Source organism: Staurois parvus, unplaced genomic scaffold (genome assembly GCF_062004578.1).
Source record: "Staurois parvus isolate SC_StPar_1 unplaced genomic scaffold, SC_StPar_1.0 ptg000183l, whole genome shotgun sequence".
Taxonomy (NCBI): Eukaryota; Metazoa; Chordata; class Amphibia; order Anura; family Ranidae; genus Staurois; species Staurois parvus.
Genome location: NW_028317979.1, coordinates 951,052 through 977,204, shown reverse-complemented (window position 1 = coordinate 977,204; position 26,153 = coordinate 951,052). Strand labels below are relative to the sequence as shown.

At 41.1% G+C, this 26,153-nt stretch overlaps 2 protein-coding genes across 4 annotated transcripts in view; one reads left to right on the top strand and one right to left on the bottom strand.

Annotated features, from left to right (window-relative positions):
* CNN3 (calponin 3) overlaps positions 1–14,068 on the top strand; it is a 63,434-nt gene extending 49,366 nt beyond the window's left edge. Inside the window, exons 5-7 of the mRNA XM_089677273.1 lie at positions 7,683–7,799; positions 9,038–9,184; positions 11,222–14,068. Coding sequence (XP_089533399.1) covers positions 7,683–7,799; positions 9,038–9,184; positions 11,222–11,569 — 612 coding nt within the window. The 3' untranslated portion in view covers positions 11,570–14,068. The remainder of the gene's footprint in view (positions 1–7,682; positions 7,800–9,037; positions 9,185–11,221) is intronic.
* Positions 14,069–25,004: 10,936 nt separating this feature from the next.
* Positions 25,005–26,153, bottom strand: part of SLC44A3 (solute carrier family 44 member 3) — a 152,558-nt gene continuing 151,409 nt past the window's right edge. For all 3 annotated transcript variants that reach the window (XM_089677272.1, XM_089677271.1, XM_089677270.1), the window contains one exon: positions 25,005–25,740. In XM_089677272.1, the coding sequence (XP_089533398.1) occupies positions 25,636–25,740 (105 nt within the window). In that variant the 3' untranslated portion in view covers positions 25,005–25,635. The remainder of the gene's footprint in view (positions 25,741–26,153) is intronic.

Sequence of the window (26,153 nt, the reverse complement as noted above, 5' to 3'; positions counted from 1 at the left end):
TGTTATCCTTTCTAGGATTAGATGAAGAGGAAGTGGAGGGAGCAGTGTTCTTTGAATTGGACCCCTCCAGCGTCGAGTCCTGTGTATAGGATGCCCAGGGGTCTTGTGTGTCCATTTCAATGGTCCACAGTGAGTGTTCTCATAGAGGTGGTCCTTGAGAACTTGAGGTATCAGGGTTGGGAACTTGGAAAGGGCCCATACCAACAAAGTCCTTTCCATTTCATCCTCATACTAAAGAGAATCTGTACATAGACTGCACCCATCTGTATAAGGTATTTGCGCCCCCTAAGCTGTTCATGCAACAATACCTGGTGGTTTCTGCAGAAAGTGGCCATTCCCTTCTTTGTACACTGTGGATGCAAGACCCTTACTGTACTGGTGGATGATGTGTTGGCGTTCCATAACCCTGCAGTCCTTTTTAAGGTGTCCTTTTCTTTGGTGAGTGCAGCCATGCAACCTGCTATTGCTTCCATGGAATTTTGTCAGCCCTTACTGATATGAGCAAAGTATAAGCCACAAGAACCTGGAGCCTTTCTTTCTGGTTCAGTGGCCAGACAGCAGTTGGAGCTTTCCCTCAACTGTTGTGCTTCTGCTTGGTTGCAATGGTAGTTTCCCTCTGGCAACTCTCTTGTCTGGGACTTACGTCGGTGTCGATGAGCTGTCCCGGTTGAAGCAGTTGAAACATTTTTCTCTAGAGCATAAACGCCATTTTGCAATGATCTGGATAATGTTTATCCAAAAAAATCACTGGAGGAAAGAGCACTCTTTACTCAGCAGTAGCAGAAGCCTACAGAGAAGAAGCTGTCTTCATCTGGAACCGAGAAGGTTTCATGTGTGTTTTTTTTTTTTTTTCAGAACTTGGAGTGAAACCAAAAACTTCCTTTAGGAAAAAGTCTTGGAATCCTACGTCCACCAAGACGGGCAACGACCCCTTTTTTTTTTTTTTTGCCAATGAAGGGGCGTCCCCACTTATGCTATAGGTGGGATACTTAATGGCCTTTGGTTGTACAAATCTGAGATCTCTCTAGTGTATGGGTCCAAAACATTATGTACAGACACTACAAGCTGGTGTTTCGCATCTTGTGTCCTCCAACCTTTATGCTATCAAACACGTCTACTGCACCCCACAAAAGAGCAGCCCTGTTTGTGCAACTTGAACCATTTGCACTCCGTGGATCAATGCCTCTGTTAAAGAGCCAGAAAGGTAGGCATCACCAAGAATGCCTACCTCCACATCCTTATTTGTCCACTTCATCAGCTGTACCTGTGGTTTGTGCCAAGGCAACAACATTTTCAGTTTGTTGCTCTGCCCTTTGGCGTAGCCATGGTTTCTCAAGTATTCACAGTGAGCAGTTTCAGTTCTTCTCTGTCCAGATACCCCAAAATGGATATCACCATGGCTCAAACTGCTCCTGCAGGGGCAATTGAGAGACGGTCTCAGCGCTAATGTGCAGCAACAATGCAGGTAATCTCAAGGTTTCAACCCTGGAGCCATCATACTGACCAGAGAAGTGGAGATCATTCTGACTTGGGCAGAACGCAGTGTTCAGATTCTGTCTGTGGTTCTAGTTCATCTCCAGATCCATAAATTCTCGACCATTTGGAGCAGATATCCTAGTCACTCTGTGGCATTTGTTAAACCAAGTCTTTAGGACCGTGAAAGAGCACAACCAAAGCCAGAAGTCAGAACCTTTTTAGAGAACGCTGGCTTATCACTTTTTGGCACTGGCTTTGTGCATGGGGTTACTCACATCGTTCACCAGTACAATCCCTGCTAACTCTGTGGAACTTCAATCTGGTGTCAGACTTTCAAAGACCACTATTTGAACCGATATCACACAAGCTTGCTTTTCTTGCAGCTATCACCTCGATTGGGAGGGTGTCCTTGCTTGCAGCTTTGTCCTGTAAACAGAATTTTCTTGTGCTTCATACAGATCAGGTTATTTTGAGACCACATAATTCTTCCTGTCTAGGGTGGTTTTGGATTTTAGTTTGAATCGGGACATAGTGTTGCCTGCCTTTTTGTCTTGGATTGCTCCCCATTGCCTGGATGTAGTTAGGGCTGTGCGAGTCTCCCTTGCAGCCACTGCCACTAGTCGACAGTCTGACACCTTGTTTGTGTTGTCTCAAGGCTCCTGGCAGGGACAGATTGCCTCTCATTGCTAGGTGGATTCAGCAAATTATCATGTGTTCCACTTGAAAAGCAGTGTTTCTCCCTTTGCTATAAAGGCCCACTCTACCAGAAGTGTTGGTGCTTCATGGGCTTTTTAACATCAGGCCTTAGTGTCCCAGGCCTGTAAGGAGGCTGCATGGTCTTCTGCTCCTACATGGAGTTTTGGGCTGCGGCAGATGTTGGCATGCAGCCCGATAAGGGCCTTGTCAGTTGTTCCTGTAATGTTGAGAGAATTGTTACTGTTGGGCTTGTAAGTCATTGTTTGGATTGCTTTTGGGCATCCCTTTTAGAATGAACTCCCTTTTTTGTCCTGTGTGATGTACTCCATAAAGGGACTTTACAGGCAAGTTAAAAATCCTGTTTTTACAACCAACAGTCAACAGCACTTGAAAGATGGCCTAGGGGTCTCTGAGGGCAGTAAGGTGGATAAGTGGTTTGGATTTTGCCCTACAGTACAGTAGCTGTTTTTAGCTGCATGGGGATTTTGGCTGCAACTCCTGTGGATAATTCTGTGTTCTCTGGTAAATTCTGCATAAAAAATGGTTTGATTAGTTTTGTCACTCTGTAGAGTTGGCACATGTATGCATGTGACAAATGTCCTGATTTATTAAGCTTGCAGAAAGATGTCTGCAGTGACATTTCCTCCTTCGACTGCCTCCTGGTGCGTTTCTGTTGTCAGCCAGGCTGCCACCCACCTATTGCTGTTTGAAGAATTCACCATTTCCCTCTTGTGTTTAAAGGGGGTGAGACACCCTCTTCCCCAGTCATTATGAAACAATATAAAAATTACTGCCAACATCATTAAAGCCAATAAAATGAGAACAATACTCATAAAGGGATTTTATTAGATTTTCTTTTTTTCATTCTGTTGAACCTTTTTATATAATTGTCTGTGATTATTTTGGAGCTTTGAAGCAGCTAGCACCATCCCAGCAAGATTCAGTAATGAAATGAGGGCTTGTCTGCTCAAAGCCTTTACTTCAATTTTTCTTTTGTGTGGGTTTTTTTTTTTTTTTTTAATTTGACATCGGTTTGTATCCTAGACTAGCTGTACTATTCTTGTTTTAATAAATATTGAAATACACTGCTCAAAAAAAATTAAAGAAACACTTTTTGAAAACACATCAGATCTCAATGGGGAAAAATATCATGCTGGATATCTATACTGATAAGGACTGGGTAATGTGACACTGATGGTGTCCTGGGGTATTTCCTCCCAGATCTGGACCAGGGCATCACTGAGCTCCTGGAAATCTGAGGTGCAACTTGGTGGCATCAGATGGACAGGCGGCATCAGATGGACCGAAACATGATCTCCCAGAGGTGTTCTATTGGATTTAGGTCAGGCGAGCGTGGGGACTATTCAATGGTATCAATTCCTTCTTCCTCCAGGAACTGCCCACATACTCTGCCACATGAGGCTGGGCATTGTTGTGCACCAGGAGGAACCCAGGACCTACTGCACTAGCGTAGGGTCTGACAATGGGCCCAAGGATTTCATCCCGATACCTAATGGCAGTCAGGGGGCCATTTTCTAGCCTGTAGTGGTCTGTGTGTCCCAATATGGATATGCCTCCACAGACCATCACTGATCCACCACCAAAACAGTGAAGCTGAATGATGTTACAGGCAGCATAACGTTCTCTATGGCTTCTCCAGACCCTTTCACATCTGTCACGTGCTCAGGGTGAACCTGCTCTCATCTTTGAAAAGCAAAGGATACCAGTGGCGGACCTGCCAATTCTGGTGTTTAATGGCAAATGTCATTCGAGCTCTATAGTGCCGGCAGTGAGCACAGGGCCCACTAGAGGCTTGCTGGAGGTCATTTTGTAGGGCTCTGGCAGTGCTCATCCTGTTCCTCTTTGCACAAAGTAGCAGGTGCCTGTCCTGCTATGGGTTAAGGACCTTCTACGGCCCTGTACAGCTCCCCTTGAGTAACTGCCTGTTTCCTGGAATCTCCTCCATGCTCTTGAGATTGTCCTGGGAGACAGCGCAAACCCTCTGGCAATGGCACGTACTGATGTGCAATCCTGTAGGAGTTGGACTGCCAGTGCAAACTCTGTAGGGCCCAGGTATCACCTCATGCTACCAGTAGTGACACTGACCCTAGCCAAATGCATAACTAGTGAAAAAACAATCTGAAAAGATGAGTAGGAAAAAAAATATCAGTGGCCTCCACCCATAAAAACATTCCTGTTTTGGGGGGTCATCTCATTTGTTGCCCATCTAGTGCAACTGTTGTTAATTTCATTAACACCAAAGCAGCTGAAAGTGATTAACAACCCCCTCTGCTTCTTAGCTGACCAGATCAAAATCTAAGAAGTTTACAGTATATTGGAGGTAATTGCGAGCGCAAAAGAGCATATAAGCAGCTAGCATATGAAAGGTAAAAGCCCTGCACCTCTAAACGACAGTAAAAATAAATAAATATGCAGTGCTAAATAGTAACATATGATACACAATGATAATAATAAAAATATTTACATATAGAGTGAGCGCTACTGAGGCGCATAAATAGTGAACTGATGGTTACGTCTTATAGTGCCGTATCAGTATGACAAAAGGCAAATAGTTGAGTGACAGATGTGAATAGTCCAATCAACAGATATAACAGTCCTTAAATGGGGTGATCTGTGCTCCGGGCTGGTAACCTCCGGTGCCGAGAGCCAGTAAAACTATGCACGTACCGGAAGCGCATATAAAATGCGCAAAATAGGTATATCCTTAATAGGGTCATCTAGGTCTGGTCTAGGCTGTGGGGCCATCAAGCTCAATGTGGACAGTTAGGATGATGCTGCTCACACACAAGGGTCACATTCTGCTCACATACCCATCAGAAACAGCTCCAAGATATTAATCCAGATTTGGTTCCACCTTTATAGGGCCGTAATGACCAAGCCAGAGAATAAATAGGTGCCAATAGTGTAGTATGTTTTATTAAATGGTAGGCAAGAAATCCAGGTAGATAAACTCACATGTGGTTTATGGAAAAACATAAAGATGGCCGCCAGCTTTCCTCGCGGCCGTGTGCGGCGTGACGTCACTCCGGTGGGCTCCTCCCTTAAGGATATACCTATTTTGCGCATTTTATATGCGCTTCTGGTAAGTGCATAGTTTTACTGGCTTTCGGCACCTGACGTTACCAGCACGGAGCACAGATCACCCCATTTAAGGACTGTTATATCTGTTGATTGGAATACAGTGATCTTTCCTGACACCGGACAATATCCGTTACCATGCAATATTGTTTTCTTGTGTACCACAGGATACCTGCTATTACTCTCCTCATCCAGGCAAGGCTCTTCAGTCTCCTGCTTTTAGTTTAGGGACCTGATTACTTGACTTTGGGCATTAGATTCTTGTAGGTCTTGCCCACAGTTTTGCTAACTAGCCAAAAAGATTGCATTTATTGCTGAGCAAGGCACACTTGTTGGACATGAAGCTAGTGAGCGAGCAGGGTTAAGTGCCAGACAGCAGACTTTGTGCATAAAGATTATATGAGACAGCAATCTCATATGAGGCACTGAAAAGGAATTTCTAGACAATTCCCACTTTTACAGTGCATCAAGAAAGTATTCACAACACTTAACCTTTGCCACATTTAGTTATGTTACAGCCTTATTCCACAATGGATTAAATTCATTTTTTTCCTCAACATTCTACAAGCAATACCTCATAATGACAACGTGAAATAAGTTTGTTTTGAAATCTCTGCAGTTTTTTTAAAATCAAAAAATGAAAAATAACACTTACATAAGTATTCACAGCCTTTGCTCAATACTTTGTTGAAGCACCTTTAGCACCAATTACAGCCTCAAGTTGTTTTGAGTATGATGCTACAAGCTTGGCACACCTTTTTTGGGACAGTTTCTTCCATTCTTCTTTGCAGTACCTCTCAAGCTCCATCAGGTTGGATAGGGAGCGTTGGTGCACAGCCATTTTCAGATCTCTCCAGAGATGTTCAATTGGGTTCAAGTCTGGGCTCTGGCTGGGCCACTCCAGGACATTCACAGAGTTTGCTCGTAGCCACTCCTTTGTTACGTGGGCCGTGTGCTTAGGGTTGTTGTCCTGTTGAAAGATGAACAGTCGCCCCAGTCCAGAGCGCTCTGCAACAGGTTTTCATCAAGGATGTCTCTGTACATTACTGCATAAATTTTTCCTTTGATTCTGACTAGTCTTCTAGTTCCTGCTGCTGAAAAACATCCCCACAGCATGATGCTGCCACCACCGTGCTTCACTGTAGGGATGGTACTGGCCAGGTGGTGAGAGGTGCCTGGTTTCCTCCAGACATGACGCTTGGCATTCAGGCCAAAGAGTTCAATCTTAAACCATCAGAAACAAAACTCTCTGGTCTGATGAAACAGAGTGTCCCTCAGGTGTGCCTTTTGGCAAACTCCAGGTGGGCTGCCATTTGCCTTTTACCGAGCAGTGGCTTCCGTCTGGCCAGTCTACCATACAGGCCTGATTGGTGGAGTACTGCAGGGATGGTTGTTCTTCTGGAAGGTTCTCCCTTCACAGAAAAATGCTGGAGCTCTTTCAGAGTGACCATCAGGTGCTTGGTTACCTCCCTGGCTAAGGCCCTTCTCCCTCGATCACTCATTTTGGCTGGACGGCCCACTCTACGAAGATTCCTGGTGGCTCCAAACTTCTTCCATTTATGGATGATGAAGGCCACTGTGCTCATTGGGACCTTCAATGCTGCAGAAATTTTTCTGTACCCTTTCCCGATCTGTACCTTGATACAATCCTGTCTCGGAGGTCTACCAACAACTCCTTAGACTTCATGGCTTGGTTTGTGCTCTGAAATGTACTGTTAAATGTGGGACCTTTTTTATATAGATAGGCTTATGCCTTTCCTAATGTCCAATCAACTGAATTTCCCACAGGTGGACTCCAATCTAGTTGTGGAAACATCTCAAGGATGATCAGTGGGAACAGGATGCACCAGAGCTCAATTTTGTGTCATGGCAAAGGCTGTGATGTGTTTTTTTTTTTTTTTTTTTCGTTTTATTTTTAACAAATTGCAAAGAGTTCAAAATGAACTTTCATGTTGTCATTGTGGGGTATTGTTTGTAGATTGAGGAAAAAAATTTATTCCATTTTGGAATAAGGCTGTAACAACAAAAATGTGGCAAAAGTTAAGTGCTGTGAATACTTTCTGGACGCACTGTAAAAGATCCATAATGGCTTGTTTTTATAAATGATAGAGCTTTAATGGGGGGGTGAGTGTTGTGTGCTATAACTGTTTATAACCAAATATCAGTTCTAGTGTAGGCAAACCATTGAGAATAGGACTGCAAGTTCCCTTTTAGCCACTAGTACTTTTGTGTATTCTGTATACATTTAGCATTGTATGTCTGGGATATTGAATAAAGGAAATGAACAGACATCTATTCAGTGAACTGTTTCTTGCTGTACACCTAGATTTACATAACTCTGTTATTTCTTGTTGATGGCCAGCAAGTCTTTGTAGAGGTTTATCTTGATATTCAAATTTTTTTTTTTTCAGGCAAAAACAAGAGGCTTTCACACTACAGTAGACATTGGTGTTAAGTATGCAGAAAAGCAGAAGAGACAGTTTGATGACGATAAACTAAAAGCTGGACAGAGCGTTATTGGTTTACAGGTAACGGGTTATTTCCAACTGTTGGCTTTTATTTGTACAGTGTTGCTAAAGAGGGCCTATTTGTCAGTTACAATATTTTATCCTCATTGACTCCACTCATCCACAAGTGGCTCATATGATCTCTGCATAACCTTAGTCACTGGTGTTAATGTGTGTTAAGCTGTGAGAAATGTAAATTGTCTGCTATGCAAAGGGAAATCAGGTTGCCGGGGGTGTTACAGCACATCAGTGCTTTGTGTATAAGGCCTCTTGCACACTGCAGCTTGTAGCCCATTATTTACAATGTGCCTTTTCACACAGGCGCTTTAAAAAAGCTCTGCCCATTTCTCGGTATAGGAAAAAAAAAGGAAAATCTGCATTTTTGGTCAGTAATTTTGTGCACATATGCGTGCGAATACATGCATTTATGGGCATAAATATTATTGCATTTTCCATGACAATATGTTGTGTGCGCAACTACATCATATACTGCATAAATACACACAAAAGAAGTGCCTGAAATTACATTGAAAAAAAGCAGATGCTCAAACATCATTACCATGTGCAAGAGCCCTAATGGTAATAAAACTCCTAAAGAAAAGTCATGAAGTCCGAAGTGTGTTATAGAGAAGGGAGTATGTAGATCTTCCATGTTATTTCCACAGTTAATCGGCACCTCTGATTTAACCTAAGCCAAGCGTTATTTCTTCAATAATAAAAAAAAAAAAAGCATTACAGACCAGTATACTGTGTTCCAGCCAGATAATGCATTTCACCCTTTACTGGATCTCACAAATGCATTTTTGTTTTAAATAAATTTTAGAGACTTGCTAAGGCCTCATTCACATGGGCGCTGGCACCCATACTGCATGAATGAAGCTTTTGTTTTTTTTTGCATGCATCCACCTGGGGTGTGCAGAGGCAGCCTATGAAAGTGAATGCAGGTGCCGTAGTTGCTCACGTGGCTGGCTGTCAGAATTTGATATGCGTACAGGCGTGGGTGTGCAGCCCCCAAAAGCAGACAATGTGCGTTGCGGTCGTGAATCTGCTCCAAATTTGACAGGCAGCTGTGCCTGTGCAGACCCCAATGTATGCGCAAAAGCAAATGCCTTGTTTATGCAGTCCAGGTGTCAGTGCTTGTGTGAATTGTGCACCGTGAGGAGGAGCCTCTGGGAAAGCGATTTCTGATGAGCTGATCAGATTTGTTTTATTGAATGTGGTAGCACACCTTGCAGAATGTTTCATTTTTGCTTCCTTAGATGGGAACAAACAAATGTGCAAGCCAAGCAGGAATGACAGCCTACGGTACAAGACGACATTTGTATGATCCAAAGATGCAGACTGATAAACCCTTTGACCAGACTACAATCAGTTTACAGATGGGAACAAACAAAGGTGCCAGCCAGGTAAATGGCCCAGTCAGCACCCATAATTTGCTAAGTGCACCAGATAGTTCCATTGCTTTTATTGACACCAGGCATAGTGTGCATGGTTATAGAATTGATATCTTTTTAATATTTGGGCTTAAGGGTACTATTTTTGTCTTGGGGATTTCAGTTAATGGATCACTTCACAGAATTTTTCCTCTATGCAATTTTATATTAATGTCAAATAGTGCAGCAGTGGAATCCGTCACAGTACTGCTATAATTACCACAATGGAGAAAATAATAAATCCTGGTCTACGATATACTCTTATGCAGGGCTTTTTTTCTCTGAGAATAGGTGGAGGTACACCCCCCTTCTGAGTCACCCCTTATCTTTGCCTCCTACCCACCTCTGAGCTCTGTCCCTTGGTTCCACCCCCTACCCACTTTCCAGTATGTTGCCTTTCAGAGAATACAAAACAGAAAAATAATTTGTATGGAATTAAAATAACAAGAAAAACAAAGTAGATCCTGTGCAGTCAGCAACATTCGCTCCCACCCCTAGCAACAAGACACCCCCCCCCCGCCACCCCCACCCTGGCAAAAATAGATCTACCAGCAGCCAACATGAATAGAACCTCCATCAGCTGGCTAGAGTAGACCCCTCACTCATCAATATATTCCCCAGAGAAAATTGACCAGCCCCCCTAGCAAAAACAGATTCTCCACCAGGAACAATAGATCCCCCCCCCCCCCTTGTCCAGATGCAGTAGATGCTCCAGCAGCCTCATCTGTAGACCATCCAGCACACCCCACCGCCCCTCGCCATTACATACATTTAGTGCTGGAGGTGCCAGAACTGCATTTCCCCCCCCCCCCCATGTTCCCACTGAAAAAAGCCCTGCCCTCATGCTTAAGATATCTAGAGCTGTGAACTTGGTAGTGGAGTAACTTCTCCATTGGACTTTACTACATGGATAAATAGGCCTGTGTGTGGCTTACTCTGCTAGTATCCAGCAAAACTGAAGTATTTTATTTTGCTAAACATGATCTTTCTGCCAAATATTATCAAAGTGGCAGAGCGCAATCAGCTTTGTAAGTTGTGTTCAGTTACAACGTCATCCTCCCTTGGACTAGCTAAGGCTTCTAAGGAGTGAATACATGGTACAATGTATAGGTATTGCTATTGGGTAACTGCAGACACATGGAATTCTGCTTCTGTACTTTCTGTAGCATGTTACTTATGTCTTCCAATGGCAGCAAACCGTGTATCTCATTAAGCACATCTCCTATTTCCAAAGCCTGTACACATTTAATGGTTTATGTAGATCTACAAATTCTGCATGCTTTCAGGTGCGTTCAGCTTGCAGATCACTTTGACCTCCTTCTGCTTTAAGCTGCTTTTGCATGCTTATGGACTTGCCCGGGAATGGGGAAGCTTGGACAAACCCAACCCTTATGCGGGCCATGGGAGTGTCTAGCAGTGAACATTTTAACTGTCCATGCATTAGATTTATGAACGAACGTTTGTGTGAATATTGGTATGAACATACGAATGATCATTCTCAGCACATTCAATGACCAGACAAATGTTTGAAAATACTTCAAAATTACCTTTTGGTTTTACCATTCAATTTTGGAATGAATGTAATTTCATGAACAAGAAAACACTGTTGGAAATTTTGTGGGAGAAGTTTTTCATTCTGTGTTCTCATATTTTCTCATCACTATGGTCAAGAACAAATGTCAATTTGACCCCACTAACGATTAGAAAATCAGACAAAAAAACCAGAACATTTCTAGTAGTGTATAGCCAGGTGTAGTGTAAGGCTGGCTTCACTCAATACTCTGAGTGCCTCGTAGAGGCATTCATTCTAAATAAAGCTACCTTAGTGCAACCATGTAACCCCACAAAACACTGCATGTTAATTTGGGCCTGATTTATTTTTACACTGATTTCTCTTACATTATCAACGTTGTGAGAAAGTGATGTAGTATTTTGATGTGGCAATGTCAAAAAAGCTATGGCAGAGTGAATGCAGATTATTGTAAAATACTATGGCCTTTTGTTTACTAGGCTGGCATGCTGGCACCAGGAACGAGACGAGACATTTATGATCAGAAAGGAATTCTTCAGCCCATTGACAACTCCACAATCTCACTGCAAATGGGCACCAATAAAGTGGCATCTCAGAAAGGAATGAGCGTTTATGGCCTTGGCCGGCAAGTGTACGACCCCAAATACTGCGCTGCTCCCACAGAACCAATCATACACAACGGCAGCCAAGGGACCGGCACAAATGGCTCAGAGATCAGCGACAGCGACTATCAGGCAGAATACCCTGAAGAATACACAGGAGAGTACCCAGATGACTACCCTAGAGATTACCATGGCCAGTACAGTGACCAGGGCATAGATTACTAGGTCTATACAGTCTGCTCAGTATTAGTTCTTATTTTATTCAATGAAGACCAAGCTAGCCTTGTGTAATTTTTTTCTGTCTTCCTTAAACACTACTATGCTTTAAAATGGAAAAACAAATTGCCTTATGTACATTCCTTATTTCATCTCTGCCTTGTATCCCTAGTTGCCTTCTAGTGCTGAGATTGAGGTTACCGGGCAGCATTAGCAGGAACTGCATATGAAGTAAAAGGAATACTGTGAATACGGAAGGGAGATTTGTACAGTTACGCTCTATCAGGACTATGCATTTTTCTGCTATACATATCATGGTGCATCCTAGGTTCAAAAGTCTACAATGCTTTGTATTTTTTAATTGCCAATGGCTAAGGTAACGTTTTAACTAGTTGATAAGGTTTTCTATTTCTGTAGTGTATTTTAGGTGGTTTTAAGTGATGTATGCCACAGCCATTTTGTGAAGTTAGAGCACTCGCTTTGGCTAAATGTTGTTTTATTACAAAATGGCTGCCTTGACTAGGAGGTGTGTACTTAGCAGATACACTTTAACTATTCGTTGCCTTAGCAGAGCTCTAATCATTTTTTTTTTTTTTTTTATTTCCCCCCCCCCCCCCCCCCCGCCCTCGGGACCACATGTATAGCGAAACTGCACAGGGAAAAAATTAGAATGAAATTCTGTTGTATTATGTGAAGGCAGCTCTGGAATAATGTTCCAGGAGATTGTACATGGTTATACATTTGGATCTCTCCCCACCTAGAAAAATTGTAGACACCAATCTTGTTTATAGCCATGCTGTCTAAGAGATCTATTTTTTTAGGTCTCTTTTGGTGGTACAGTGGGTAGTAATATTATCACTTGTGACTGACTTTCTGGTCTCTCTGTATGAGGCTATAGGTGCAGCAGAGTAGTGATTTGTTCAGTGAAAATGGCGGTTAGGAGAAGACTTGGATACATGAAACTGGAAGGTGGGAAAGCCAGCAGTGGGTGGCTGTTAAAGTTTTCTTACATGGTGGTTTGGAATTGCCAATATACTTTCTCAGTCATTTAAAATGTGCTGTGCCTCCAAAGGACCCATTCCCACCACTGCATTGGGTAAAATCCTACATGCTGCATTAGTCCTGAGTTGTCTTAATCCAGTAAATTGAATAAAATGTTAGGGTCCGCTTCTAATCTAAATGAGAATAATCCCTAGCAAACAGCCAGCCATGAATTTTACAGTCTGTGCTGCAATCACTTCTCAAAATACACCAATCTAAATTTCATACTGCAAGTGCATATTAAGTCTAATCTATGTTGGAGGAAGGATCTCACATTTATGGCCAGTTGAATGGATTTCTCTTGCAGGAAGCTTCTTTGTAGCTTTGTTCTAGTATTACTGGAAGAACTGTGTTTTATTGTTTACTGGCTGCATGTGGGCGTTTCTTAGCACTCTTACCAGTAACTGAAGTTGCGCCACCAGAGGTTGTAGTTGGCTAGAAGTGGAGATCTCCTTTTTGTGGAATAAATTGTGACGCATTGCAAACACTTTAGATCAAGCTTAGAAGACAGACATTTAGTGTGTTCAGCTGAACCTTCGTTAAGAGAAAAGGTTTTCAGTAGGGTCATTTACCTTTAATTGATAAAGTGTTGCACCGGCTGACTTGGCATGATTTTCATCAGTTTTAATTTTAGCTAGTGATCTGGTGAAGGCATCAAATAATGGCTTAACCCACAAAATGGTTGCCTGCAGTTTGTTGGTGATTGGATAATAACTTGCCAACACCATGCCTTGATCAAAAACAATTTGTGATATAGTTTGAAAGGCAGGGTTTTATCTTCAGGTGAAATCTGTATACAAATTATTTTAATTGTTTTTAATGACAGTTTATTGGTGTCTGTCAAGAGAAGACTTTTAGTATTTGCTAGGATTCCTTGGTTAAAATGTTTAACATATATAAAAAGTCAACCTGCAGAGCCAGCCAGTGGTTGTGCGCCACCGCATTAGGTGCTCCAGGAAGGTCAGTCACAGTTTAATGTGTTATGCACATAATCCATTTTCTCTGTGTACACAACATTCCAGAATGAAAATGTTAAATCATGTTCTAACTTGGCCTGGCAGGATGATTTGAAGGTTATGACAGGTGAGGGACCACATGTTCAGGGATGCAGAAAGTGTACCATTTATATTCCTGTGCTGCTGGCAGGAAAATTCTGTGCGTTGTAATCAGCCCTGCAATGTTTAGTTGTCTTATGAAGGGAGCCTGTACAAAAGGTCTGGACCATGCTAATGTCTTATGTTCTCCATTGCTCTAAGGTTCTGCAGCCAGTCATGTTGTAGAAACCCTTTTGGGCAGAAAAGGATTTAAACGACCGTGCATTTACAGTTGTCTGTGCCATAATGTACTCATGTAGATGTGCTTAGTTTCTTTTATGTGTATTTATTGCCACATTTCTCAGCATAAACCGATCCCATTGTATTTTTTATAAATAAATTTTGATATTTTTTTTTCTTTTGAGATCTCAAACTGTCTCTGTTTCATTTGTTTCTGTATTATAGTTGATCCAAAAGCTGGCCTGCTTAATAAAGGCCCAAAACATTGCCTGCTTAATAAAGGCCCAAAACATAATGACCATAGAGGTTAAAGAAGACAAAGTCTGAAGTTTCTTCTAATCTGTGCAAATGAAAGGCGGGGAAAACCAAAGCAAGCTGTTTGCAGGTATAATTTGAAATATGGGTTGAATAGCTCACCAAGCAAGTAGCTAAGTCCAGATAAATAATTGTCCACAAGATCTTCAACCCAACTCCTCAGGGCTTTAAAAAGAAAAAACATCTAGGCAAAGAAGAATAAGTGATTGGCAGGGTTATGCAGGATGACTCCTGTTAGCTGGTTTAGCAATGATGATACAAAGCTGTAATATTATAGAAAGTTTATAAATACAGTGATAAGTGCAACGCTACAATATAATAAATTACAAAATTGTAAACCACAAAAATACAAGTATGTGAATAAGTTCAATTCTCTTCATTGAAGTGCTTCCATCCTTTTTCTTATGTAAACACCAAGTGCTCCAAATCATAAATGTGCATATGCTCTGCCACCAGATGTCTGCTCACCGCCAGCAGTGTGACCTCACATAATATTATGTTTGGTCTAACTGCGCTTTATGGACACCGATTATCAACTTGATGGACCCCAACTATCATTCGCAACTTCTCCAGAATTTACCTCCATCCATCACATCGCCTCGCCTCACCTCACCTCATAAGACTCCACATAATGCGTAAACTTTAAAACGTTTTATTATTTCTAAGCAAAATGCGCACTCATGTGAAGGGTGCCCAATCGCATCAAGTATAATCAGCCTCTATTGTCAGTAAATGCCCGAGATCCGTGGACCTGTGCCATGAATAATTCACAATGGTTGAACCCATGCAGTGGGTAAATCGCAATAGTTGCATGGTGTCACTCCATGAATGCCGCTACCATCGCTTGATCCATGGAGCGTCATGACGTCATCCAAAGCCCTGCCCCCTTCTTCTTTATATTATGTATCTTATCTAAGACTGGGGTGATTTAAGAGATGTGTGGTTATCTATAGAAGCGTGCAAGATTATTTGAATATTATAGAAAGTAATCTTTCAAATATTCAATATTTTCATTGGCTACCATCTTTAAAATACCTACATGGTTTAGTAGAAGCTATTTTGCTTGGAGTGCTAATCACAGAATAGTTGGCTTCTGAATTTCATAAAATGTCACACAGGACTGTGTGTAGGTAGTTAGCAAACAGCAGAAAGGCAAGTTATTCAAAAATCACATATGAAATGTCTTTGGATATCCACATTTTGGAGAGCTCCATTTCATAAAGATAGTGAAACACATTACCCTATAGATTTAAGGGCTGTCCATACTCTAAATATTAGAATTTTAGATTTGCCAGTAAAATCTATTTCCTGAAGTTTAGTATGGGGAATGGGCTTCTTTATCCTCACAACTTGATTATATACAGCTTCCTTCAGATGATTGGACAGTAGCACCCCTCCCCCTTGTCATTAGAACAGAGGAGAGGCTATTGGGTTCTGTACTGTATTCCATAAAATAAATTTTACCGCAATCCAATGCCAGTATTTTATTTGTGCAGTATGTAAGCTTGATATTCATAGACCTCAGGTTATAGGCTGGTACCTTCAGTCTTCTTTAAACCTCACAGATGAGAGATTCAAAATTAGTCCCGGCTCAGGTTTGGGTAACATGGCACTAACAGACCCAAACAACTCAAGAAGGCTCAGTAGCTTAGAGAAGCCTGTAGCACATTATGCCCTAAGCTGGCAACAGAAGAGGCAGGAACATTCACCTGGTAGAACTTGATAATTATGCCTGGTGCTGAAAGGTCCATGAAGCACTTACACATCTGACAGAATGCACATTGACAGGGATGGAAGGCACCCTATCCTTCAGACTATGGGCTTTGACAGTAATCTGTCTAATTCACCTACCAATGGTGGAACAAGATGCAAGGAGATGTGAGACCCCAGGAAGAACAAAGCAGGAATCTGATTTCCTAAAGGAAGCTGTAGCTGACACAACATCCAGACTGGGCAAACAAAACAACCATGGTCTCAAAACAACTTTGTCCTTGTACAATACTAAGGCTCTTTAGAGGAAAAGGCTGCTAATTCATGTAATAGCAACATGAAAAGGCCACTTGAATCAGATTTGGATCCCAAAGGTAGACCGGAGACAAGGTAGGAGAACAGATGTGAGCTACACTCTGAACAAAGGCCCTAACTAGCCTACAGCATGGTGGGACGAATAAAGATTTGTGTTCCCTGGGACTATGGCTTCAGCAGCCATTTTGTTACAGCCAATGATTGAGAAGCATGATGGAACATTTGCCCCTGGCACAGACGAGCCAAATGATTTGGAATTGCCCAGAAAGCATTTGCCAGGAGTATGCCAAGAGTGAGGGCAGCTTAACTGATTTGGTAACCTGTGGTGGGGCACAATGAACTATGAGGTTTTACTCCCCCCCCAAACTGCTAAATAATAAATGAGTACCTTCTGTCCTGAGCCCCCTAAGAGGTTGCTTTCATATTGATGCTATGTGGTTTACCCAACTGCATCTGCAGCTATCCTGCAGGTTAGATTATTTGAGCCATACACTTCCATTACATCTTGTGGGTGTGGTGCTCTGCATTCAGGATTTTTTGTGTGCTTTCAAAAAGCTCCCCAAACCTGCCAGACCTAATACAGGTCTATGGCTCAGTACAGCTAACCCACAGGAAAGCCCTTGTGTGTGATCAGTGTGAAAGCAGCCTAAATAAAGTGCTAATACACTGCATTTTGGCAATGGGCATATATCTGTTGTTTAAAAAACTGACTTTTCCTCTTATGGCTTCTGGTATTGCTCTCTAAGCTCCTAGAAAAGCACCATGCGAAGTGCACTTGGCATCACTTTGCTTTGGACAGGAGCCAGCACTACAGTGGAAGAATCAGCTTATGCTTCTGCTATTCCTGGCACAGGCTCCATGCACTCTGATGTTCTGGGATTGCAGGTCAGCAACCTGTTGATCGTGATCTCGGCGTGCCGACCCGCCATCAGAGCATGGGCATGCGCTTCCCTCGTTTGAGGTTGTGGGCCACAGGTTGAGCACCCCTAACCTAACAACTTTCAATAGGGTACTGTTGAGCAAAGAGCTTGGGACAAGGGAATACCATCTCAGAGTAAGGCTAGTCCCAATGAAGAACAGAACCAGGGAGGGCTTGGCTGGCTTTGGGAATTTCAAAGATCTCATACTGGACACCCTAGGGCGAGCAGATTCAGGCTGTTACCAACTCTAAGAAAAAAGTGTACAGTATCTAATCTAAGAGTAGCCAGTTTCCTTCAGTTTAGGAAGAATTTAGAACTAGTGGTGTCCTTCTGATCTGATGCCTCCTCAAACTTCCTAGCTCAAAAGCAAATTTAAAGACTCCATTAGGAAGGGAGGCTGGGAGGGCATAGTTGTGACCACCTACTATCCATAAGATATAAGACACAAGGATCTACCACAGAGGCTTAAATTCCCCCATCCCAAAAAATACAAAAGTAAAAAAAAAAAAAAAGTTAAATTGCTGATAACATTTTTTGGTGTGCCCTCCAAAAAATAAGCAATGTGTAAATTGTAAAAGTCATCCCCTTTGTTGCAAACATATATTTAAAAAAATACTGTAGATTAAAGTGATTGTAAACCCTCACCTTTAAAGAGTTTAAAATAAGAAATGAAAGGCAAAATGTGTGTATAGATATAAAAAAAAAAAAAAAAAAACCATAATAAATACCTTCCCTCCTCCCCTTTTTTATAAGCGATTACATACCTTCTGTTCTCAGCTGCATAAGTGGTGGAGGAGGAGAAACTATAATTAAACTGCTCTTCCCAGTGAAATCTATGAAGGGGTGGGAGTGTCAGTAGAAGTCTGATCATTGGAGGAGAGCAGACTGAGTTCTCAGCAGCTAGATAACTGACCATTGTGTGTTCTGCTTAGGGAGGTCAGTTTTTAATAGAAAAGCAGGGGGACTGGCAGGAACATCAGGCATATCACACAAAGGAAGCAATACAAAGAGAACAGGATACTTTTCTCAAACAAGTACAAGGTGCAGCAGGCACATATCAGGAATATCAAATGTGCCAGAACATATTGATATGATTTTTACATTTAAGTACATAGTCACAAAATTCCTTCATGTAAGTATTCAGTGATCTATGTCCGTGTTTCTCCACTGTTTTTAAGTTAAGGCATCCTTTTAAGATTATGCACAATCTTGAGGCACCCCATTTGATGTATGTAAAAAAAACGTGTGACACCCAACTTTATAACTGATTCTTCTAAAGAAAATACACCTTTGCACACAGGTACTGCCTAGTATTCCAATGTTTCTCCTCTTCTGCAATTAATGTGACCCCCTTCTGAAAGAAAGGGGCTTGAGAGGCGCAAACAAGCTGTGCAAGCATCTGACAGCCTCCTTGTCAACTAATGACATCGTAGGTTGTTAAGACACTGGCTGCTAGAAGGTGGTAATGTGCGCAATGAAAACTAATGGCTTTGTGTAACTAAAAGGCACACCTGATTCTCCTGCAGGCTTGTATGCAATTTTTAGGCATTTTGCCAAGGCACCCCTAAACAAAAACCCCCTGCAGGCACGCTGGTTGAAAAAGGCTGATCTATGTACCAATCTTTTTTCGTGAAACATAGTTTACTTCATCAGGAGCTTGATGTTGCTGATGAGGTGTCTGTAAATACCAAATGGTATTTCAAACTTTATAACCTAATGGAATAATAAACTACCACCAAAAAAAGGAGGAACAATACAACATATATTTAAAATAAACAACCTACAACTGGTCACAATAACCAATGGACTAAAAAAAAAAAAAAAAAAAAAGAGGAACCGCTCTTCTCAACATCAGAAAGGAGGCATTTATCCCAGGGCCTGTGGAGACAGGAGAGTAGGCCCACTGCTGCACTCCAGAAATGAAGAGAAGAATATTGGGCAAGGCTGAGACACTCATTCACTTCTGTAGCCAAAATTGTTAAATCAACCCCACAATTCCTTGAACAAATCATCTTGAGATAATGGTGAAGTGAATATAAAAAAAAATCATATCAAACAGAAACAAAGACAAAAACAGAAAACATGCAACAAAAACAGAGAGCAAATATACAGGCCAAGCAAGACAGAAATAGGAGAAAACATGAATGAGAAACACATTGATGGGCAAAAGGGAGCCAAATAATTCCATAACAACTCCCAGGAAATCAAAACTGTCTTCATTGTGGCACTACTCAAAAAGGTAATCGTAAAGTAATAAATATGAAAAACAAAATGCAGTTACAAATAAAAAATCACCAACAATTCAAATAATCCACAGTCCGTTCCACCAGCTAGAATACCGTGGATATAAAAAGTGATGTAAAAAAACGAGACAAAGATAAATAATTTCAAAACTTTTTCCACCTTTAATGTAATCTCTAAACTGTACAACTCAGTTAAACAACAAACTGAAATCTTTTAGGTGGTGGGAAGTAAAAATTAAAAAATAAAATAATATGGTTGCATAAATGTGCACACCCTTAAACTAATACCTTGTTGAAACAACTTTTGATTTTATTACAGCACTCAGTCTTTTTGGGTATGAGTCTATCAGCATGGCACATCTTGACTTGGCAATATTTGCCCACTCTCCCTTGCAAAAACACTCCAAATCTGTCAGATTGCAAGGGCATCTCCTGTGCACAGCCCTCTTCAGATCACCCCACAGATTTTAGATCGGATTCAGGTCTGGACTCTTGCTGGGCCATATGAAAACTTTTTAACCTTCTTCCGGTGAAGCCATTCCTTTGTTGATTTGGATGTATGCTTTGGGTCGTTGTCATGCTGAAAGATGAAGTTCCTCTTCATGTTCAGCTTTCTAGCAGAAGCCTGAAGGTTTTGTGCCAATATTGACTGCTATTTGGAACTGTTCATAATTCCCTCTACCTTGATTAAGGCCCCAGTTCCAGCTCCAGAAAAACAGCCCCAAAGCATGATGCTGCCACCACCATGCTTCACTGTGGGTATGGTGTTCTTTTAGGGATGTGCAGTGTTGTTTTTGCGCCAAACATATCTTTTGGAATTATGGCCAAAAAGTTCAAGCTTGGTTTCATCAGACCATAACATATTTTCCCACATGCTTTTGGGAGACATCAGATATGTTTTTGCTAAATTTAGCCAGACTTGGATGTTTCTTCATAAGAAAAGGCTTCCATCTTGCCACTCTACCCCATAGCCCAGACATATGAAGAATACGGGAGATTGTTGTCACATATACCACACAGCCAGTACTTGCCAGATATTCCTGTAGCTCCTTTAATGTTGCTGTAGGCCTCTTGGCAGCCTCCCAGACCAGTTTTCTTCTCGTCTTTTCATCAATTTTGGAGGGACGTCTTGGTTCTTGGTAATGTCACTGTCGCACCATATTTTCTCCACTTGATGACTGTCTTCACTGTGTTCCATGGTATATCTAATGCCTTGGAAATTCTTTTGTACCCTTCTGACTGATCCCTTTTAACAATGAGATCCCTCTGATGCTTCGGAAGCTCTCTGCGGACCATGGCTTTTGCTGTAGGATGCGAGTAAGAAAATGTCAGGAAAGACCTACTAGAACAGATGAACTTTGGGGTTAATCAGAGGCACTTTAAATGCTGGCAGGTGTGTACTGACTCCTATTTGACATGATTTTTAATGTGATTGCTTAATTCTGAACACAGCTACATCCCCAGGTATAAGAAGGTGTGCACACTTATGCAACCACATTCTTTTAGATTTTTATGTAAACCCTCCCCCCCCAAAGGAGATGGACTCATTCAATCCCCGGGGACGAGTAGCCCTGAGTGTGAAGATCTACTTAATTTCCAATTTTTCCAATGCCATAAAGGAAAATAAAAAAGTGCGGTATTTGTGATCAATGGCAGCTTGCCTGCCCAATAGAGAATAAAGATCACATATTTCTCTTCCTTTTTTTGGAACCTTTGGTGGTTATGACCAGTTGTAGGTTTTTCTGTTTTATATAGGTTCCCTTTTTCCTGTTGGATTTTATTTTTCCTCCTTTTCTTCAGCTGTTTATACATTGTTCATTGAATGCTTACATGAAAGAATTTCAGTTTGTCAACTCTAGCTCATTTCCACGCATGGTCTAAGTCTGCCTGAATTTGAGTTACTAGCCTTTAATATGTGACATTTTCTCAGCTTTCTCACAATTTTTTTTTTTTTAGCAAAGGATTCCCTTTAACCACTTGCCCTCCGGAAGATTTACTCTCCTTCCTGACCAGGCCATTTTTTTGTGATATGGTGCTGCATTACTTGAACTGACAATTGCGCGGTCATGCAATGTTTCACTGTAGGCACCATGCATTTTTCTTTATACTCCTCTTACCTTTGCGACACCATACAGTTTTGAAGCCATCAGTTCCAAAAACATTTATCTTGGTCTCATCACTCCAAAGTACAGAGTCCAGTAGTCTTCTTATTTTTCAGCATGGGCCCTGGCAAATTCTAAGCTGGCTTTTTTGTGCATGGGCTTTAGATGAGGCTTCCTTTGTGGATGACACCCATGCATGCCATTCCTCTGTTTCCTGTGACACAATACGGCATACACTGCAATCACCCCAGTTTGGCTTTTTATGTCTTTAGCTAACTTCAGTGAACTTGCATGGCAATTTTCTTCTCCTGTCAAGGTGTTAACTTTTGTGGTTGGCCTGGATGTCTCTGTGAGATGGTTGTAGTTCCACCTTTGTTAAATTTTTGTATCTCTTTTGCTACAGTATTCTGACTGATAAGTAAAGCTTTGCTGATCTTGTAGCCTTCAACTTTCTTTTGTAAAGAAATTATTTTCTTTCTCAGGCCTTGTGACATTACATCCTGGCCTCGTCTATTCAGTGCAGTGGGGTCTGGGTATGGTTCCCTAAGATTAGGCTGAGAAGATATAGAACCTGTAGAAAAAGCTGCAGTGGCTTTGATGCAACCAAGTCATGATAAAAGAATCGCTACACAAAAGAAGGTAAGCTTCTCTTGGGGGAGAGAAGAGTGTGCCAATGCTGAAGGACACTAGTAAAAACTGAAGCTAGTTGGGAATGGGAGGAAGTTTATGGGGGACATCCCAGAAGTTTTTTGCTAGTGTCCTATCATGTGAAGGTAGCTGCATATAACCCAGTTTTAAAAATTAAACATGCCTCTGTCCTGTACTGTACAATCTGGAAACCTGTACTGCAAAAAACAAAACAAAAAGGGAGACTTACCACGGCTGAATCTTCTAATGTTGCCATTTGCCTGGCTGTCGTGCCAATTTCTGTGGCATGAATACCTTTGAAACACGGACTTGTATTTATGAATACGAGTCTGATTTCACTTGCTCTGTGCTTACTTTAGACAGCTGAATCAGAAAGTTGAAGTCAGACTACCAGGTGATAAGCATTTTCAAAAGCATTAATAGTGTCCCCTTCATTCTCTCAGTACAGGCATTTGTTAAAGATGAATTCAGACACCAATAAAATAAGATATACTGAACTGCTAACCCTCATCTAATGGTTTTACAGTTGTCACTGAAACAGAAAGTGACGGGAAAACTTTCAATGGTTACGTATGTTCTGATTAGAAACAAAAAAAAAAAATCCCAGGCATAATAATCATTTGTTACTTGTATTTTTATCTATGTATATTTGGCTTTGTTTTGGGTGGACATATATAGAAAAGGGTTAAAAAACAGCTAGGTTATTTTTTTTTGTTTTCTGTATGTGTTCCATTGGGGAAATGATCCTTTACTTCCTGTCCTTGAAAGCAGCAGGAAGTCACTGAAGATCTCCCAAACTGAAGGGAATTCCCCTTTTAGACAGTTGTCATTGGAAGATGTGTCCCCATTAGTAGATTTTACCTCATCACCTGTTCTGTGGACAACACTAACATTTTGGATTCCCCCTCATTTTCTGTTATGGTGACAACGGTCATCAGGACAAATCTTCTGCACAGGGACATAAACTGCAATAAAAACTAATGATGTTCTGACTATTTTTGTTTAGAAAGACACTATTTTTGTCAACTAAAATATATCCAGTTTTGAAAAACTGGAAGGGACCGGAAGGACAGCACTGCAAAAATGTTATAAAAATTTCCCCAAAAAATTCATTAGTAATACCAGAAAATAAATACATACAAACAATGTTAATAGACAATCAGATAAAGGAGACTTTGGCCTTAAAACAGGTGGTGTTCCAGTCTTAGGTCCTTCAGTGAATTGAGGTTTCATTATGTATTCTGTGGGATTGGTTATGGAAATTTGGGCAGAGTTCTCTTTCCAGGCCTGTCTTTCTGCTCCAGTAACTCTTGCTATAAAAACGTACCCAATGGTGGGCGGTATGCCAACAGGAATATTGCCTTTAAATGACTTTGCTGTTTGAGGCTTCTGTCTAATCAGGCTGTCTCAGGAAACCTACTCTCCTGTTGGGAAAAGACAGTTACTCTACAGATACAAGTCCATAGATTTGTACTGCATTCAGCAGCCGTTGCAGAGCCTAATGCTATGGAGATTCTGAGGCTTACGCCACATCCTTATACCTAAATGAATACATTCCTGGCATGTAAGGAATTTCTTGTGTAAATACAGCAGGTTTATATAAAAATAAGTCGGTATCAGATTTAGCTAACATGTTCAAATGGTATGTGTCCATCAGGAAGCTTGGCAAGCTTTTACTAATAGAAAATATATGAAACGCTGCATGGACTTGTTTATCCAAGGAGAAAGCTCCTCTATGAAATCTATGTTAACTATGGCTTTTATAAAATAATCAGAGCTCTACCTAAAGGTACATTTCTAGCTAGAATTAAAATGCAAGCTGTAGAGTCATAAAGGAGACACTGTCTGGCTGCTAAAGATTTCTGATTTTCATCCAGGCTCCCACTTCTGCTAAAATCTCATTATTGCCAGTAACCTGGTGTTTTGGGAACTCCACCTTCTGCGCTTTTCAAATGTACTGGCTGTGCATTCTCAAGCCCACTCTCCAGGGCTGCTGTTAGAAATCACAGGGCCCCTAGAGTTTAACTGACAAGTTCCCCCCCCCACCCCCCCAAAAATATCAAATTATATTTTTGCTAAAATGCCATGGCTGTGATGATATGCTTCACAGCCATGGCAGAAATTTTACATTATACATTGAGCAAGACCCTTTCAAGTGAATAGTGCTGCCCTGCAAACACGCGGTTGTGGTACACTAGTACACTAGCACTATGCCTCCTCATCACCTGTCAAATGCTCTCTGAAGAGCAATCCAAAAGCTGACTGCTCTGTAGAAAGAACTTAACATTTTTTACATTTTTACCATTTTTTAGAACTTAAAAGTTTTTCACTTTTTTTTTAGATTTTGATTTTTTATTTTGTTATTTTTTAACTGCTTTGTTAGGGGCCTTTGGTGAAATATCACCTGAATTCTCATATCTGAGACTACGAAAGGGACTGAAGAGAGAGATTCATCAGTCCCTTAGCTGCACAGGACAGTGAATGAATGGGAAGCATTTTGTTCTGAGCAGTTTCCTGTTCACCCACAAACTGAAGCATAGTAAACACAATTTACTGTACTTTAGAGATGAATGGACATAGGAGTGATCAGTACTGATTGCTCACTGTGTTCATTCAGGAAAGGAAGGAGCCGGTAATTATGACATATTTACCACCCCCTTTGCTCTCCATCTTGATACAATCCCTGTCTTTTGTGAACTGACTTTCCTTTTGTTTCACAGTAAGCATTGCTATATACAGTATATCAATTGAATAAATACTTGAGTCACAGCTATTTGTATTCTTTCTAACCAATCCTTAATTTCAGCAATAATGATATTCTCTAGCAGTCACACACTGACAGAACACAACAGAAGAAGGGTCATTTAGTCCTGCAATTGAGACTGGAAAGCATACCATTTATTGTACCTGTGGTCTCCCTGCACCCGGTGTATTCTGGCAGCAAATGTGTCTAACAGGCAAAAAAAGAAACGAAGGTTCTGCAACCAGCACACACATGTAGCACATGTTCCTTGACACAATACAAAGAATTCAAAAAAATATACTGGCAGTACATGTATAGCATACATCTTTTATGAAATATAAAAATAGAATGATTTTCACTGTGTTACATCAAGTCTTTATATGAAAAGCACATAAACACAGGCTCTGCACACATTTCAAATAGTTCTCAATAGTAATATTTAAAAATAAGAGTATATCTTAAAGAAAATAATGAACAGCATTATAAAGTTGGCAAGTGCAAAAAGCTTTTTTATAGTGTATATTACAATGTATTAATCAGCACACTCTATAGTTTGATGAAGAGTGTACAAGGCACTGTATAAATTTGGATGAAATGACACTGGACATAGTCCTTCACACTCGAGGGTCCACAGAAGAATTTTGTGGCTACGACTCTCCCATATGCCAGAAGCAGCAGCTGTTTTAGGTAATGTACCAGCAAGATGGTTTGTAATCCACCATATTTCTTTAAATTACTGTTTTTAAACAGAACATGTTAGGTACTTAGTCCGCTCTTGCTATTGGCCGCAGCTCAGTCCCATCCTCTCCATTCTGCAGTGGCCTGTTCTTTATCGCCTCTGGGTCGCTGCTACTTTGGTGTATTAATGTCTGTGAAACCACAAGATATATTATAAAATTGCAGTTCAATAAATGCTGAACAAATCCAACACAAATTAGAATAGGCATAAACACAAAGCAGGCATATTAAAATGTATTTGATTGGAGCTAGGGTTACCATCATACTGTATGTTAAAGGTCAAAACCGGACAGTGGCCAAAAGTGTGACTTCTAAATTAAGGGGCCTGGCTTTACCAAGAGATTTGGTTTGTCAATGCATTTAAAAGTCCTTAAGCTGGCTATGCACTCGATTTTTTTCTTTGTGTAGTCAGTGGGCTTAAAAAAAACAGAATCCCTCCACCAGGATATTGTATTCTGTCAGAATACACTGATCAATGGCTTTCCAACATGATTAAACAAACGTCTGTTGAGTTGGTGAGCTCACACACTAATCTAAATTCGGC